This window comes from Dama dama, chromosome 18, assembly GCF_033118175.1.
Source record: "Dama dama isolate Ldn47 chromosome 18, ASM3311817v1, whole genome shotgun sequence".
In the NCBI taxonomy this organism is placed as follows: Eukaryota; Metazoa; Chordata; class Mammalia; order Artiodactyla; family Cervidae; genus Dama; species Dama dama.
The window spans coordinates 108,345,485-108,360,624 of NC_083698.1; the positions used below are offsets into that span (position 1 = coordinate 108,345,485).

Below are 15,140 nucleotides of genomic sequence, written 5' to 3' on the forward strand. Positions count from 1 at the left end.
AGAGCACACCCAGTCTACCCGACTGGAGGAGGAGACCGCAAGGAACAGACACAAGCTGTTCTGGCCGAGGCCACTCCAGTCCAGCCAGTCCCCAAGTGACCTGCTAAATGACCACAGATGGGTGAGTAAGCAGTCGGGGCCAGAAGGACGCCCGGCCCCTACTGCTGACCCACAGGATGGTGAGCTAAATCAGTGGCTGTTGTCTTAAGCGTGGGGGAGGTTTGTTATGCAGCGGTGGGCAAGCGGACGCAGGACCCAACCTTGCTGGCCACGGGAATTGAGCAGGCGGGAGAAGAGGGAATCAGAGACTCCAGGCTGCAGCCGGTGTCCTGGGGTCCTTGTCCCTGGCGGGCTGGGACTCCAGGCTGTGGCAGGGGGCTGCTGCTAATGACCCAAACCTGCAGCCTCCTTACAGAATGTCCTGTAAGCATTATCCCAGCTGGCAGGTGCATTTTCCTCACCCAGGGCATCCCAGAGCTGACGGCAACCACTAAAGAGGGGGACTTCCCTGGTGGTCCAGTGGCTAAGACTCCGCACTCCCAGTGCAAAGGGCCTGGGTTCAATCCCTGGTCAGGGAACTAGACCCCACATGCTGCAACTTAAGAGCCCATGTTCCACAACTAAGACCTGGCACGGCCAAATAAATAAAAATAAATATTAAAAAAAAAACTATAAAAGCCCAGCTTCCTCGCCTCGAGGCAGAGAACCTCCGGGGGGCAGTTCACACACAGAGCTCCCCTGTCGAACGGCCAAGGCTCAGCTTCATCTGAGGCCACACCGTTGCTTCGCTCCTTCCCTTCCCGGCTCCTTAGACTTTTCTTCTGAGAGCTCTCTGTAATGAATAAACACGCTTGCACCTGAAGCCCCGTCTCAGGCTCTGCCTCTAGGGACTCTGATTTGAGACACAAGTCAAGGGTGAAATTCCATAGAAGAAAACAGGGGGCGCATGGAGTGACTGCTGCAGAAAGGAAATTGGGTAAGTACTGATCACTATAACGCCTGCACATCAAATTTTCTAACCCCTAAAAGATGTCTCTTCCTTTGGTGGATGGTTTAGTCGCTAAGTCGTGTCTGACTCTTTGCGACCCCATGGACTATAGCCCACCAGGCTCCTCTGTCCATGGGATTCTCCAGGCAAGAATACTGGAGTGGGTTGCCAGGCCCTCCTCCAGGGGATCTTCCCAACCCAGGGATGGAACCTGAGTCTCCTGCACTGGCAGGTGGGTTCTTTACCACTGAGCCACCAGGGATTCCCGATTCTTCCTTCAGTTCAAGACAAATACTCCGTCACATGCTCCTACCTCCTAAGAAAATTCACCTGTTTCCTTCACAAGCACAGACGGCATGCTTGCTTTTCCCCTTCCTTTTTTTTTTTTTTTAAGCCATGCTTTGGTATGTGACATCTTAGTTCTCTGATCAGGAGTCGAACCCACACCTCCTGCATTGGAAGTCTTAGCCACTGGACCACCAGGGAAGTCCCTCCTTCTATCTTTAACTGCTCGCTTCCTACTAACCCTATCCCTCTTGGTGTTTAAATCTATTCCCTTTTAAGGGAACAAACCATCACCTTCATTCTTCCAGCTGTAGCCCCATCTCCTCCCCTTCGAAGCCAGGATCCTGGAAAGAGTTTTCTACACTAAGGCCTCCATGTCTTCAGTTCTTAATCATTCACCCACATCACACGGCGTCCGCTCCTGACCTTGCCATTGGAAGTATTCCTGCCAAGGTTACAGATGACCTCAGTCCTTATGTCCCACGACCTGGACCGTCACTGACCACGCCCTCCAAATGCGTGATACACCACAAAACACAGTCCTTGTGCTTTCATGATGCTGTGTTTGCCTGGTTTTCTGCCTATCTTCCAGGCAATTCAGAATCCTTTCCTTTGTTTGTCCTTCAAATACCCATGTTTTTCTGGCTCTCTTCTCATCTGTGATACATCTCTCTGGACTATTTCATCTATTATCGTGGCATAAGTTACTATTTACATTCTGATGATTAAAAAAAAAATCTTAATTTCCAGGAGAGTTCCCTGGTTGCCTAGTGCTTAGGGCTTTCACTGCTAGGGCCCAGGTTCAATCCCTGGTCGGGGAACTGAGATCTTGCAAGCTGTGTGGTACAGACAGCAAATAAATAAATAAAAACAAATAAGCAGAAATCTTAATTTCTAGATCCAGATTCACACATCCAGTGGCCCTTTGGACACCTCCATTTAATTATCCCCTGGGGACCTTGTTGTATCACCACCAGCTAACACACGTGTGTGTGCACTTATACACGTACACACCTGCACATAGCCTGTCTCCTCCTCTGTTCCCTATCCCAGAAAATGCAACTGCCATCCATCCAGTTTCCCAAGGCAAAATCTTTGGACGCATCCTTGATTCTTCTCTTTTGTCCCCTCAACTAATCAATCGCTGCATACCAAATCCATTTCAACCTGACCTCTTAAATAACTCTCTACATTTTAACACCAGTCCCCTCCCCTTTCCACCGTCAGCTGCCACCAGGCCCAGATCATTTCACACAGCATCTCATCTGAACTCCTGCTGTACCCACATCCGGTCTCATTTCCACACCCAACCACGGGGACATCAAGATGCAGAGTTGATTGTTGCTCTCTGCTTCTGAAGAAAATTTCCACTTCCTTCCTCTGGGATTGGCTTTTCCACTCCCTAAGACTGGACTAGGAATTTTCTCCCATGCAGTTTCTATCAAATTCTATTATAACTATTTATCTGTCTATACCCCCTTCCCCCAGTTGGGCTTCCCAGGTGGCTCAGTGGTAAAGAATCCACCTGCAATGTAGGAGGCACAAGTTTGATCCCTGGGTCGAGAAGATCCCCTGGAGAAGGAACCAGCAACCCGCTCCAGTATTCCTGCCTGGGAAATCCTATGGACAGAGGAGCCTGGCGGGCTACAGTCCATGGGGTCACAAAAAGTTGGACATGACGGAGAGACTAAACAGAGATAAAATCTCCGTCCTTTTGTTCAGTGAAAGTCACTCAGTTGTGTCTGACTCTTTGTGACTCTACAGACTGAGCCCGCCAAGCTCCTCTGCCCATGGACTTCTCCAGGCCAGAATACTGGAGTGGGTAGCCTTTCCCTTCTCCAGGGGATCTTCCCAATCCAGGGATCGAACCCAGGTCTCCTGCATTGCAGACGGATTCTTTACCAGCTGAGCCACCAGGAAAGCCCAAGAATACTGGAGTGGGTAGCCTATCCCTTCTGCAGGGGATCTTCCCAACCCAGGGATAGAACCCAGGTCTCCGGTATTGCAGGCAGATTCTTTACCAGCTGAGCTACCAGAGAAACCCTTTGTTCAGTGAGCTCTGAGCTATTTATCAAACCCCTCCCAAGCATAAAGTGCTGCTAATAGATGAAGAGAACACCATCCCTGCCTCATGAGAGCTACTCACACACTTGTCAACCCATCAGCCTTCCCGAGCCCAGTGTCTGGCACCCAACAGTTGCTTAATAAATAGTTGCTGAGTAAATAAACGATAAAATGAGTACTTCTACAAAGACGAATTCATTGCCCTCATCCCCTTTCTAATTTTAGAATAAAATTCATGGGAACAAAGTTTATAAAAGTGATCTTCATGGTCAATGTTTACAGTAAGCATCTTTTTATCCCAAAAGGCAGAGATAAATTATATCTAAATACTTTCAGGCGAATAGAAGCCTTTAAGCAACTCACATTCCTCTATGAAGATTCTGCCGGTAACCAAATGCATGAAATCAGCCAAGTTTCTAAGGAATTTAGCACAAGAGGACATTCAACATAATCCAATTATAAAGAAACATTTAGATGAACCCGAATCCATCACCAGCCCTCCTGCCAAGGGCTGCTGAAAGCAGAGACCAGGGCCAAACACAGCTGCAGGGGCTGTGACCAGTATGCTTGAAGGAGCCCCTGGAGGCCTTGGGTGATAAAACTTAAACATGATTAAGGCTCCTGTTTAATGTTCATAGCCAGTGGAACATTGTCTTCCAATTTGAAACATATCATTTCAAAACACAAGTGGGAAATCTTGGGTGATCACCCTGTATTTCTGAAGCTCAAACTTTATAAACATTGTACTGCTGACCGGATCATTTTTTTTTTTTTTAATTTTAATTTTTTTTTTTAATCAATTTTTTTTTTTTTTAGGGAGTGGTAAAATATACATATGGGGCTTCCCTCGTAGCTCAGTTGGTAAAGAATCTGCCTGCAATGCAGGAGACCCTGGTTCAATTCCTGGGTCAGGAAGATCTGCTGGAGAAGGGATAGGCTACCCACTCCAGTGTTCTTGGGTTTCCCTTGTGGCTCAGCTGGTAAAGAATCCGTGGGCAATGTGGAGACCCCAGTTTGATTCCTGGGTTGGGAAGGTCCCCTGGAGAAGGGAAAGGCTACCCACTCCAGGATTCTGGCCTGGAGAATTCCATGGACTGTATAGTCCATGGAGTCTAAAAGGTTGGATATGACTAAGCGACTTTCACTAGGCTCCTCTGTCCATGGGATTTCCCAGGCAAGAATACTGGGGTGGGTAGCCATTCCCTTCTCCAGGGGATCTTCCCAACCCAGGCACTGAACCCGGGTCTCCTGCATTGCAGACAGACTCTTTGCCATCTGAGCCACCTCGGAAGCCCTGCTACTTCTTTGTACATTCATTCTATTAATTTCTGAGAATTTGATATTGAAACTGCAACTAAACATCTTTATCCACTTAACAACTGTAATATATTGTGAAACTATATGTAACTTTGTTGTGTATTTACCAAGTTTCCTGTAAATGTGTTATCATATTACCATAGTTTAAAAAATAAAAAAGGTTAAAAAAAAAAAAAAGAATATCACTGTCTACTCACAATCAGGGGTCAGGGAAGGGGTACTGAAAGCAGACCTCAATCAGGGGTCGGGGAAGGGGTACTGAAAGCAGACTTAGAACGTCCTCTGAATTCTCTCTCATTTAAGCTTGGAAAGGCTGTGGGCTCGTTCTGCGCACAGAACTTCTGAAATCGTGGAAAAACCCCGTGTCTGAGCCTGCACCATCACTTCAAATGATCTAAAGCCAAAACAACCACCTCCTCTTCAAACCAGCGTCTCTTCTCCCATGGGGCTGTCCTGTCAGTCATCCCAGGGTCTGGGAGAAGAAGCCGATGCTTTGAACAGACTTCCTCCGTCCCGGCCTCTCTGGCGGTCACTCTTGGCTCCCTTTTCTGGTCCCCTCCTGGCTCCCCGACAGGTCTCCGGGCCCGCCAGCCTCTCGGCAGGCTGGGCACACGGTGGAGGGCAGGAAGCCATGGAGATGCCAGGCTTCCTATCCCTCTGCCTTCAACGGCAGCTCAGGCCAGGGGCTGCGCCTCCTTTGCAGCCCCAGCTCCTTCCTGCCAGGCAGACACGCTGTTCCCACCTGCCACCTGATGGGGTCCCCTCCCATCCCTCCAGCCCAAGGGGAGTAGCAGCTCCCTGCTTTTGATAACCTTCAGTTACCTCATGATCCCTTTTTTTTGGACACATTTGTTCTTGAATCTCTATGACCAAGTCTCTTCGCTAAATGCCCGGGACAACAGGAACCTCAAGATCTCTTCTCATTCACACCCAAGTTCACAGATGACCTTCCTCCTGGGCCCTGAGTGCTAAGAGGCCTCCTGGTCTTCCCGACTCCAAGCTCCACCAGATCACCAGCACGCCCCAGACAGCACCCCTCCGCTTCCCTGCCAGCTCCTACCCCAAGCTACAGTCACACTCCTTCCAGAAGGCCCTATCTCCACCTCTCCTGCTGATTTGAACCCTACAGTCACCCAAGTCTTCCTTCCTTACCCTCATCAGTATTTCCCCCTTCCCACCCCCCTGCAGTGTGGACTATTTGTTTCCCACCTGATCCCCACCCAATCTACTTTCCGCTTTGATTTAACCACTTTATCTGAGTGTTATTCTGTTCCCAGTAAGACCTTAAGCCCTAGAGGGCAGAGACAATACATTTTATCCCTCAGCACTTAAAACAATACTCTGCTAAGCTTATATCTAATAAAGTAATCATCGGACAAACAAGGAGAAGACTCATGGTAGGTTCTCTGCCAGACTAACACATCTTCTGTCTTTCCAAAGGCAGAAACTGTTATGATTAGATGGTGTCCCCCCAAAAGCTTTGTGAGGTCCTGACCAACGATACCCACGAAATGCCACCTTGTTTGGAAATCGGGTCTTTTCAGAGGTAATTAAGTTACAAAGAGGTCATCCTGGGATTCCCTGGTGGTCCAGTGGCTAAGACTCTGTGCTCCTAATGTCGGGGGGCTGGGTTCAACTCCTGATCAGGAAACTAGATTTTACATGCCACAACAAAGACTCGGGGCAGCCAAATACATAAATAGTTTTTAATAAGCCGGGCTTCTCTGGTGGTCCAGCGGTTAAGAACCTGCCTGCCGATGCAAAGGACACGGGTTCAATCCCTGGTCCAGGAAGATCCCACATGCCTCGGGGCAACTAAAGGCCGTGCGCTGCAACTGCAGAACTCTAGAGATCGCACGCCACAACAAGAGAAGTCACCGCAATGAGAAGCCGACACACCACCACGAAGAGCAGCCTCCTCTCACAGCAACTAGAGAAAGCCCTCGTGCAGCAACAAAGACCCAGCACAGACAAAAATAAAGAAATAAATATTAAAAAAAAAAAAATTCCAGGGACTTCCCTGGCGGTTCAGTGGTTAAGAGTCTGCACTCCCAACGCAGGTGACCTGGGTTCAATCCCTGGTCAGGGAACTAGATCCCACATCCCCCAACTAAGACCTGGCGTAGCCAAGGATATATCTATCTATGTATAAAGCAGTCATACTGAGGTAGTATCAGTTGTTCAGTTGTGTCTGACTCTTTGGGCTATAGCCCAAAGACCCATGGACTGTAGCCCACCAGGCTCTTCTGTTCATGGGATTCTCCAGGCAAGAATACTGCAGTGAGTTGGCATTCCTGTCTCTGGGGGACCTTTCCAATCCAGGGATCGAACCCACGTCTCCTGCAATGCGGGCAGGTTCTTTGCCGTCTGAGCCACCAGGTTGGACCCTAATCCAATATGAGTGAAGTTCCTATTAGAGGAAAATCTGGACACAAACAGAGTTCGAAGAAAGACAGCATGTGAAGATGCAAGCATAGACTGGAAGAAAGCTGCCACAAACCAAGAAAACCCTGTGGCTCCTGGAAGCTGGGCAGACAAGGAAGGTTCCACCCCCCCACACCCCCTGAGACTTCGGTGGGCACATGGTCCTGCCAAAACCTTGATTTCAGGCTCTCAGCCTCCAGAACATGAGATAATGGCTTCCTGTTGTTTCAAGCCTCCAGTTTGTGCCCCTTTGTTACAGCAGCTGCTGGAAACTAACACCACACTGAACAGACTGGTTACAGACTGGTTACATCCATATGCAAAGACTTCAGTGATACGGTTTTTATATCCTTGCTGGGCACGGGAATGATAGTGCATGTCTGTGGTCCCAACATGAACTAGAAGCGGTGATGGTGGTCCCCACACCTCTGGCCCACGGTGTTAAAATGCAGAGTGTTTAAGTGCTGCCATTAAGCCAGCTCCTCCATTCATATCCACTAGTCCTGATCCTCTGAAGGATGCAAAGACACCTGTTTCACCAACCCACTCTGCTTTGAAAGGCTCACCTTTCCAAGACTGCTTCCCAAGTCAAATGATGTCAGACTCTAAATCTTAAAAAGCTAGAATAAAATTTCTATAAAAAAAACAGTATTTTTTTTTTGCTTTGCCTAGGACTTTTTACTTTAGTATCCCAATCACGACAAATTCAAATAAAGCTTTTAACAACTGATTTTTAAAAAGAAGCTAAAAGAGCAAACAAGTTTTCCTGGCCATGTTCCAGAAGCTATTGTTCATTTGATTTCCACTTGCCTATTGTGCTCTTATGAGAGTCCCTTGAACTGCAAGGAGATCAAACCAGGCAATCCTAAAGGAAATCAACCCTGAATATTCATTGGAAGGAGTGATGCTGAAGCTGAAGCTCCAATACCTTGGCTATCTGATGCAAAGAGCCAACTCACTGGAAAAGACCCTGATGCTGAGAAAGACTGAAGGCAGAAGGAGAAGGGGACGACAGAGGATGAGATGGTTGGATGGCATCACCGACTCAATGGACAAGTCTGAGCAAGCTCCAGGAGATGGTGAAGGACAGGGAAGCCTGGTGTGCTACAGCCCATGGGGTCACAAAGAGTCAAACACAACTTAGCAACCGAACAACAACAGCAATGGTGCTCTTGCTACTTTTTTCTTCGTTTGTGATTTATGATAAAATACACCCAAGATGTCAGGAGTGCCCAGCCTTAGCTTCAGCTATATCCAGACTCTGCCCTCCCTCCCACGCCCGATGGCCTGGCCCCCAGGAGGAGGCCCAGACTTACAGATTTGGAGGGAGAAGGATGTGTCGGCGATGCTGACGGAGGCCTGGCTGCACTCTGGAAGGAGGACGGGCTGAACCTCTGGCCTGTGTCCAGAGGCGAAGAGGAGGCATAGATGCGATTTTCCAGTCTCTCAGGCTCGTGCTTGTAGGACTCGAGAGGGAACGTGTGCTGCTTGGCCACTTGGGTGGGTGTCGATGGAGAGGAAGAGAGGCCTGGGGTAGAAGAGGAACCACAAAGGGCATGAGCGATTTGCTGACATGGAGGAAAGGGCTCCCAGCTGCAAGTGCTGAGAGTCTCACACGGCAAGAATCTAAATGATTCAATTCTGAATGTTGGGGACAAGCTTGCGTACAATACTTCTAATCCCTTAGAATTGATTGTGTCCAGAAATCCCCGCCCCACCCAACCTAAGTCATGGGCAGAGTCCCCCTTGCTGTGACAGGGACAGTTCAGAAGTTGTCGGGTGATAAGATGTACACACACTTACCGGACGTGATTTTCAAGTTTAGTCCAAGACTATGGGATCTCCCCTCCCTCCCCTACAAAGCATGGTGCCGAGAGCATGTGGAGTGGAGCCCGTAGTCCTTAGGATAAGACATAAGGAAGTTCATATTCAGCAGAGATGAAGGTCAGAAGTCACATAACTACACCAAGGACCAGACCAGACACTCTGTTATTGTCAAAATGTGTGATGTGAAAACCACAACTGTGGCTGTGCAAAGAGCTAGAATCACTGTGAAGATGATCGCTGGGGTGGCTTTGGGAAGGAGAGGTCTTGCGGAGTGAAGACTTGGATAGGACTGGAACCAGGAAGAAGTGGGTGGGACGCGGGGGACAAAGAACTGGCAGGAGACCCAGACACGAATCTGCCCAGACTGAGAGGCTGTCCACGTCCAGGGGATTTGTGCAATCCTGGAGGCCTGTCTGAGGCAGGCGATTGTCACTCACACCTGTCTGATTACACTGTAAGATCATAGTTATGGCTGAACGGAGTCCCCCAAACAGATATGTTAAAGTCCGAACACCCAGTACCTATGAATGTGACCTTATTTGGAAATAGATCTTTGTAGACAGAATCGAGCTGAGATTATACTGAAACAGGCTGGACTCTTAACCCCATGTGTAGTGCCCTTATAAGGGGAGAAGACACAAACACTCACAGAGGAGAAGGCCACGTGATGACGGAGGCAGACACTGGGGTGATGTCTCCATGAGCCAAGGAATGACAAGCGCTGCCAGCAACCATCAGACGCTAGAAGACTGGAGGAGGGTGGTCAAAAGGTCCAAATTTCCAGTGATCAGATAACTAACTACCAGGGATGCAATGTACAAAATGATGACCGTAGTTAACACGGCTGTATGACACGCAGGAACGTTAGGAGAACTCCTAAGAGCTCTCTCATCACAAGGAGAAAGCTCTTCTCCTTTTTCATTTCTTTTTCCTGTTTCTGTAGAGATGGGGGATGTTAGCTCACCCACTGTGATCATCATTTCACAACACGAGAAATTCAAAGTATCATGCTGGATGCCTTAAACATATACAGTGAGGCACATCAATTATTTCTCAACAAAACTGGAAAAAGGAAAAAGGAAGCTAGAGGCAGCAAGGTGGGAGGCTATTCAGAGTCTCAGAGGGGGTGTGGTCCTGCTGACACGTTGGTTCAGGCTTCCAGCCTCCAGAATTACGAGAGAATAAACTCCTGTGGATTTACGCCACCCAGTTTGGGCTACTTTGTTATGGAAGCTCCAGGAAACAATACAATAATGCTGCCTGATATTGATTTGTTTCCAAGAGAGGGGGACTCTGGATTTGGGTCCAGTCTCTCACATTTATAGGTAACTGAATACAATTTTTAAATTATTCAAAAATACAACAGGCATGCAAGCCAAAGACGTCAGTAAACATGGGCCAGGGGCCACCCTCTTGCTCCCTCTGACCTTGACAAAGACGGATCGGCCTACAAGCCACGAGCCTACCCTGTGCTGCTCTGTGCCCCGTCCAGACTCCTCCGCTCGCCAGCCCTGGGCACCTGTGTTCCTTCTGCTTCCGTCCTCACCCCCCAGACCACCTCCCGATCCCTCCCACCCCCACTCCTGACTCTGCGGCCCTGTGAGCCTCAACCCATCTTGTCTGTTCCGGGCCTACAGGTGAACAACAGGCTGCTTCACGCCAAACCAAACCGGGTGAAAGCAGGTGAGCTTCTCGTGCGTGCTCAGTTGCTCAGTCATGTCCAGCTCTGTGACCCCGTGGACGGCAGCCCGCCAGGCTCCTCTGTCCATAGGATTCTCCAGGCAAGAACAGGAGAGGAGATTGCCATTTCCTCCTCCAGGGGATCTTCCCGACCCAGGGGTTGAATCGTGTCTCCTGCACCGGCAGGCGGGCCACCTGGGAAGCATGCGTAAGTTGCTCCTCCTGCCACCATTCATCATCTGCCCGTGCTGGTCCAGGCGGGGGGCAGGTGCGTGGTCAGGGTCCTCACCCAACAGGCAGGGAGACCAGAGGGGGCGGGGCCAAGGCTTAAGCCAGGCTGGAACCTTCCCTCCCACACTTCCTAGACGGGAGCACTGGGAGTAACCAGGTCACCTTCCAGGGACCCCCTTGTCCCAGAAGCCACCACGCCAAGCGGAGATCCCAGTCCCCAGGCTGACCAGGGAGGAGCTCCAGGGAAAGCAGGAGGGGGCGGACTGTGGATGATACCCACAGTCTGGGAGGAGAGAGGGTCCAGGTGGACCGACCGGGAGAAGGAAGCCCCTGTGCTGTCCTGTGTGTGGACGCCCTCAGGCCCCAGGGGTGGTGGCGTGTCCTTCACTGGCTGCAGTGATGTGGCCTGGGATGGACCGGCTCCCAGGGCCACGGTGGTCCATTGAGAAGTGTCACGGTCCCTGCTCCCCACTCCGGCCCGGGCCCCTGGACACAAGGCCCTTCCTGTGTCTCTCTGGGGTGTTCCCTGCAGGCTGGGGTGTGTGCTGGAGAACTGACAGGGGGTCTCCACGGAAAGGATGGAGGGCAGGGCCGCTCCCTCCAGGCTTCCCCAATGTCCCCCACTTCCCCTTCTCTCCCTGAGATGCTGTCCTGCTTAGACTGGACTGGGCTTATCCAGTCCTCAGGATAAGCCTCCCCCCGCACTGCAGGGGGACTTTCAGGGCTGGCGGAACTCCTGGCTAGTTCTTTGAGACAGCGTGTTCCCTTCTCAAGTGTAAGGAGTTAGAAGGCGCTCCTTAAAGCCTAGATGGTGGCTTCTGTGTCCCCTGGGGCTTGTCCCACGTGAGCACGGGATGAGTGTGACCGGGTCCCCACGGAGGACAAGAGTGACATTCAGAGGACACGCCCTCGACACAGCCGTGCAGGGCTGCCCACGCTGAGGAGAAAAAGGCAGACTTGCCATTCGGAGGTGGAAACAGGGGAACTGAAGGGAACTCGTGGCCCTCAAGAAAGCTCCTCTCATGGAACTCTTTCTAACATCAAGATGTTCGTCATCCGCCTTCCACCTGGCCTTCCTGAGGGCTCTCCTCCCTTCCCAGAGGAGGTGAGTCCTGTGGGGGATACAGGATGATACGGGGACTTCAGAGCCGGGAGCGGGAGTCTCGGAGGAGGAGACAGGTGACATGATGTGCGGGTTAGGAATGTGTGTAGCTTAGGACACAGGGCAAGAACTCTGCTAGAACCCAAAACATGCCCCCTCTCTGCACTGCAAGCTGCCGCACCTCTCAGGGTAGAGTCTTACGATACCATCTTACCAGTCATAAAGTGCTGGGGTCCACTCTTGCTTCCTTTGCCCCCCCACCATCCCCAAGAGAGAGGGGGCAGGTTTCCGACCCTACTTCCCAGGTGAAGAAACTGCGGACTAGAGAAATCACTCACTGGTGTGAGTGAATGGCAGAGGTCCCATTTTGCTACAATGACACAGGGAAATCACCCAGAGAAAGAACACAAAGACTTAGATTCACACTTTGGGGGCGTGAATCACCCTTCCAGAAAGTGGGGTTTCAGAGGCTAAGAGGAGGGGGAGCTTGGGAAGCTTGAGTGCCTGGAGGGAAGGTGGGGTTGCTGTCGGAGAGGAGCGGGGTGGCCTTGTGGGGTGGGGATGGGCGCCTTCTAAGAGGTTTTCTCTTTCGTGCCAGCCAGAAAGAGCAGAGAGAATTTCAACAGAGAGAGTCTTCTGATCACATTTATGCCCCTTCTCCTGGTGGCTCAGACAGTAGAGGATCTGCCTATAATGCAGGAGACCTGGTTTCCATCCCTGGGTCGGGAAGATCCCCTGGAGGAGGAAATGGCAACCCACTTCAGTATCCTTGCCTAGAGAATCCCATGGACAGAGGAGCCTGGCAGGCTACAGTTCATGGGGACGCAAAGAGTCGGACACCGCTGAACAGCTAACACTTTCACTCACTTTCACCAGTGAGGGGAAAACTGTCTAATGGAAGGAAGGAAGGGGGTGGGTAAGAATGATACTCCTAAACTTTTTCCCCCTTTTTTGAATATTGGTGACACCATTCCTAAAGAGGAAAATGGGGCGACACTGACACAATCCTCCATTACCATCAAACAGACAGATTTATTTTCTTAATCGTAAGATAAACTGCCAAGCTCGGACTTCCAGGAGAAGCCCGTGTCTGAATGGCCAGTGGCTCTGGGCCAGGTCAAGGTGCAGCAGATGAGTCCCACCTTCCAGCCTGGTTGGAAGAAATGGGACAGGCCCCAAACCCAAACGCATGGCAACAGTACCACGCGGTGAGCGCTGAGAGTCAAGTGCCCGAAAGCCCAGAGCAGGGGGAGCTCAGGGAGGAGGCTGGAGGGGCGGGGAGGCCCCACGGAAATACCGGGAAGGGCTCGACTCGAGACGGAAGCGGATCGGACCCCATGAGGCGGCTTTCAAAGGGGCCCAGACGGGACAGGGCTGTGGTGACATAATCGAGAAGCTCTGATGGGCTCCCCTGTCCTGCTCTTCTGGGAAGGTGCTCCCGCCCTCCCCCGGCCCTCGAGGACTTTGTTCGCCCTGCCATCACCTCCGAGACTGAACAATGCCCCTGCGTCTCCCGGGGCCGCTGCCAGGGCCAGTGAATAGGCCCAGTGAGTGAACAGAGGCGACGCCTGGCAGCCACACCAGACACCAGGGAGCCACGAGCTGGTGACTTCACGGGGCCGGGCCACGCCGGCCTGAACCGCGCCTGGAGAGGAGGGGAGACAGGAGAATGGCAGGGCTGCTGGAAGGAAGTGAACAAGGGCAGCAGAAGGGTGCAGAGGAGAGCCCTGGATTTCGGGAGCCTCAAGTTCTAGGCCTAGTTTCACCACTCACTAGCCAACCCCCTGCTTGGTTTAAAAAAAAAAAAAAAAAAAAGAAAGCCAGGTTGACCAGATGACTGTGTGGTGTGCCTCCCCCCACCCCCCCACACGTGGTGTTCCCCTTCCCCTGCAGGGCAGCACCAAACTTCCTCATGCATATGGTCTGAAATACCCAGAAACATATAATACCAAAATGAAAAAATTTGTTTTCTTCCTGATCTTAAATGTCCTTGCTGACCATTGTCCCAACAGCCTGGAGTGAGAAGCACAAGTTTTCGATTTACCTCGCGTGGCGGTTTGCTAACATGTGGCCTTTAAAATAACTAACGACCCATCCCAGAGATGGGGGACAACAACAATGTTAGTTCTTCCTAACATTTAAAAAAAAATTTATTCAGTTATCATAGTACTACTTTCATTTATTTATTTGTTGTTGGCGGGGCTGGGTTTTCGTTGCTGTGTGCGTTTTCTCAGTTGTGGCAACCAGGACTACTCTGTTGCACAACATGGGCCTCCTGTTGCGGTGGCTTCTCGAGTTGTGGCTTGTGGGCTTAACTAGAGCATGTGGGCTCTTCCTGGACCAGGGATTGAACCCTGGTCTTGCACTGGCGGGTGGGTTCTTTACTGTTGGGCCACTAGGGAAGTCCAGTTGTTCCTGACTTTGGAGGGATGGTGATGAGGGTCACGGGGGGATGGTGACATGAACGGTATATGTCAAACCAGTTGCCCCGGCCAGGGAGATGCAGGGACCCCTGCTGCTAAGGAGCCAGGCCACGGATAAGGACATCAGAGGGGACAGAAGGCCCCAGGTAATAGAAGGAAGACAAGCAGGCTGAGCACATGCCGGGGTCCGGTCTCCCCTGTGGGGAGTGGTCCTTGAGTACAGGGCACACACGTCCATCAGGGTTCTCCCCTCCACCTAGGGCTGACGTCCATGAGACACCAGAAGCAGAAGAGCCACAGAAGCAGGGCCGGTTCCCTGGAGCTCATCTGCAGGTGCTGTTCTAGGCCTCACCAGCCTCGGCCCGAGCATCTGCCACTCAGGCACAGAGAGGATGCGGCGGGGAAGGAGGGGAGCGGCTGCCTTGAGCCAGGCCCTTCTGGGAGGCAAGCCTACAACACTCCAGACAAGCAGTCACGGTCCAGGTAGAGGCACCAAGGCCTGCGGATGGGTACCTGTCCTGCTTCTGCAAATCCCTGGATCACAGGCCTCCACTCTGGCCGTCCAGATGGCCTGTTCCCACTCGGTGCCTGATGGGGTGAAATATAGCCCAGAGCCACCAACTGACTCGACAAGGCAGGATAGCTACAGGGGTGGGAGGATACCCCAAGGTGGGGACTCTGGAAGGAAAGGTAATCTCCCCTCTCTGCTCCCTGCGGGGTCTCCCAGAGTAACCCATGAGAGATTGGAAACACAAAGGTGTGTGAACTCTGTGTCGAAACACGAAGCTGGGTCATCAGG

General features: G+C 51.3%; 1 protein-coding gene across 7 annotated transcripts in view; it reads right to left on the reverse strand.

Moving 5' to 3' along the window:
* Positions 1 to 15,140, reverse strand: part of PRKAG2 (protein kinase AMP-activated non-catalytic subunit gamma 2) — a 296,870-nt gene that overhangs the window by 98,465 nt on the left and 183,265 nt on the right. For 6 of the 7 annotated variants that reach the window (XM_061166155.1, XM_061166154.1, XM_061166157.1 and 3 more), the window contains one exon: positions 8,395 to 8,606. In XM_061166155.1, the coding sequence (XP_061022138.1) occupies positions 8,395 to 8,606 (212 nt within the window). Of the gene's footprint in view, positions 1 to 8,394; positions 8,607 to 9,554; positions 9,622 to 15,140 lie in introns of those variants that run through there. The other variant, XM_061166160.1, reaches the window with a different exon arrangement.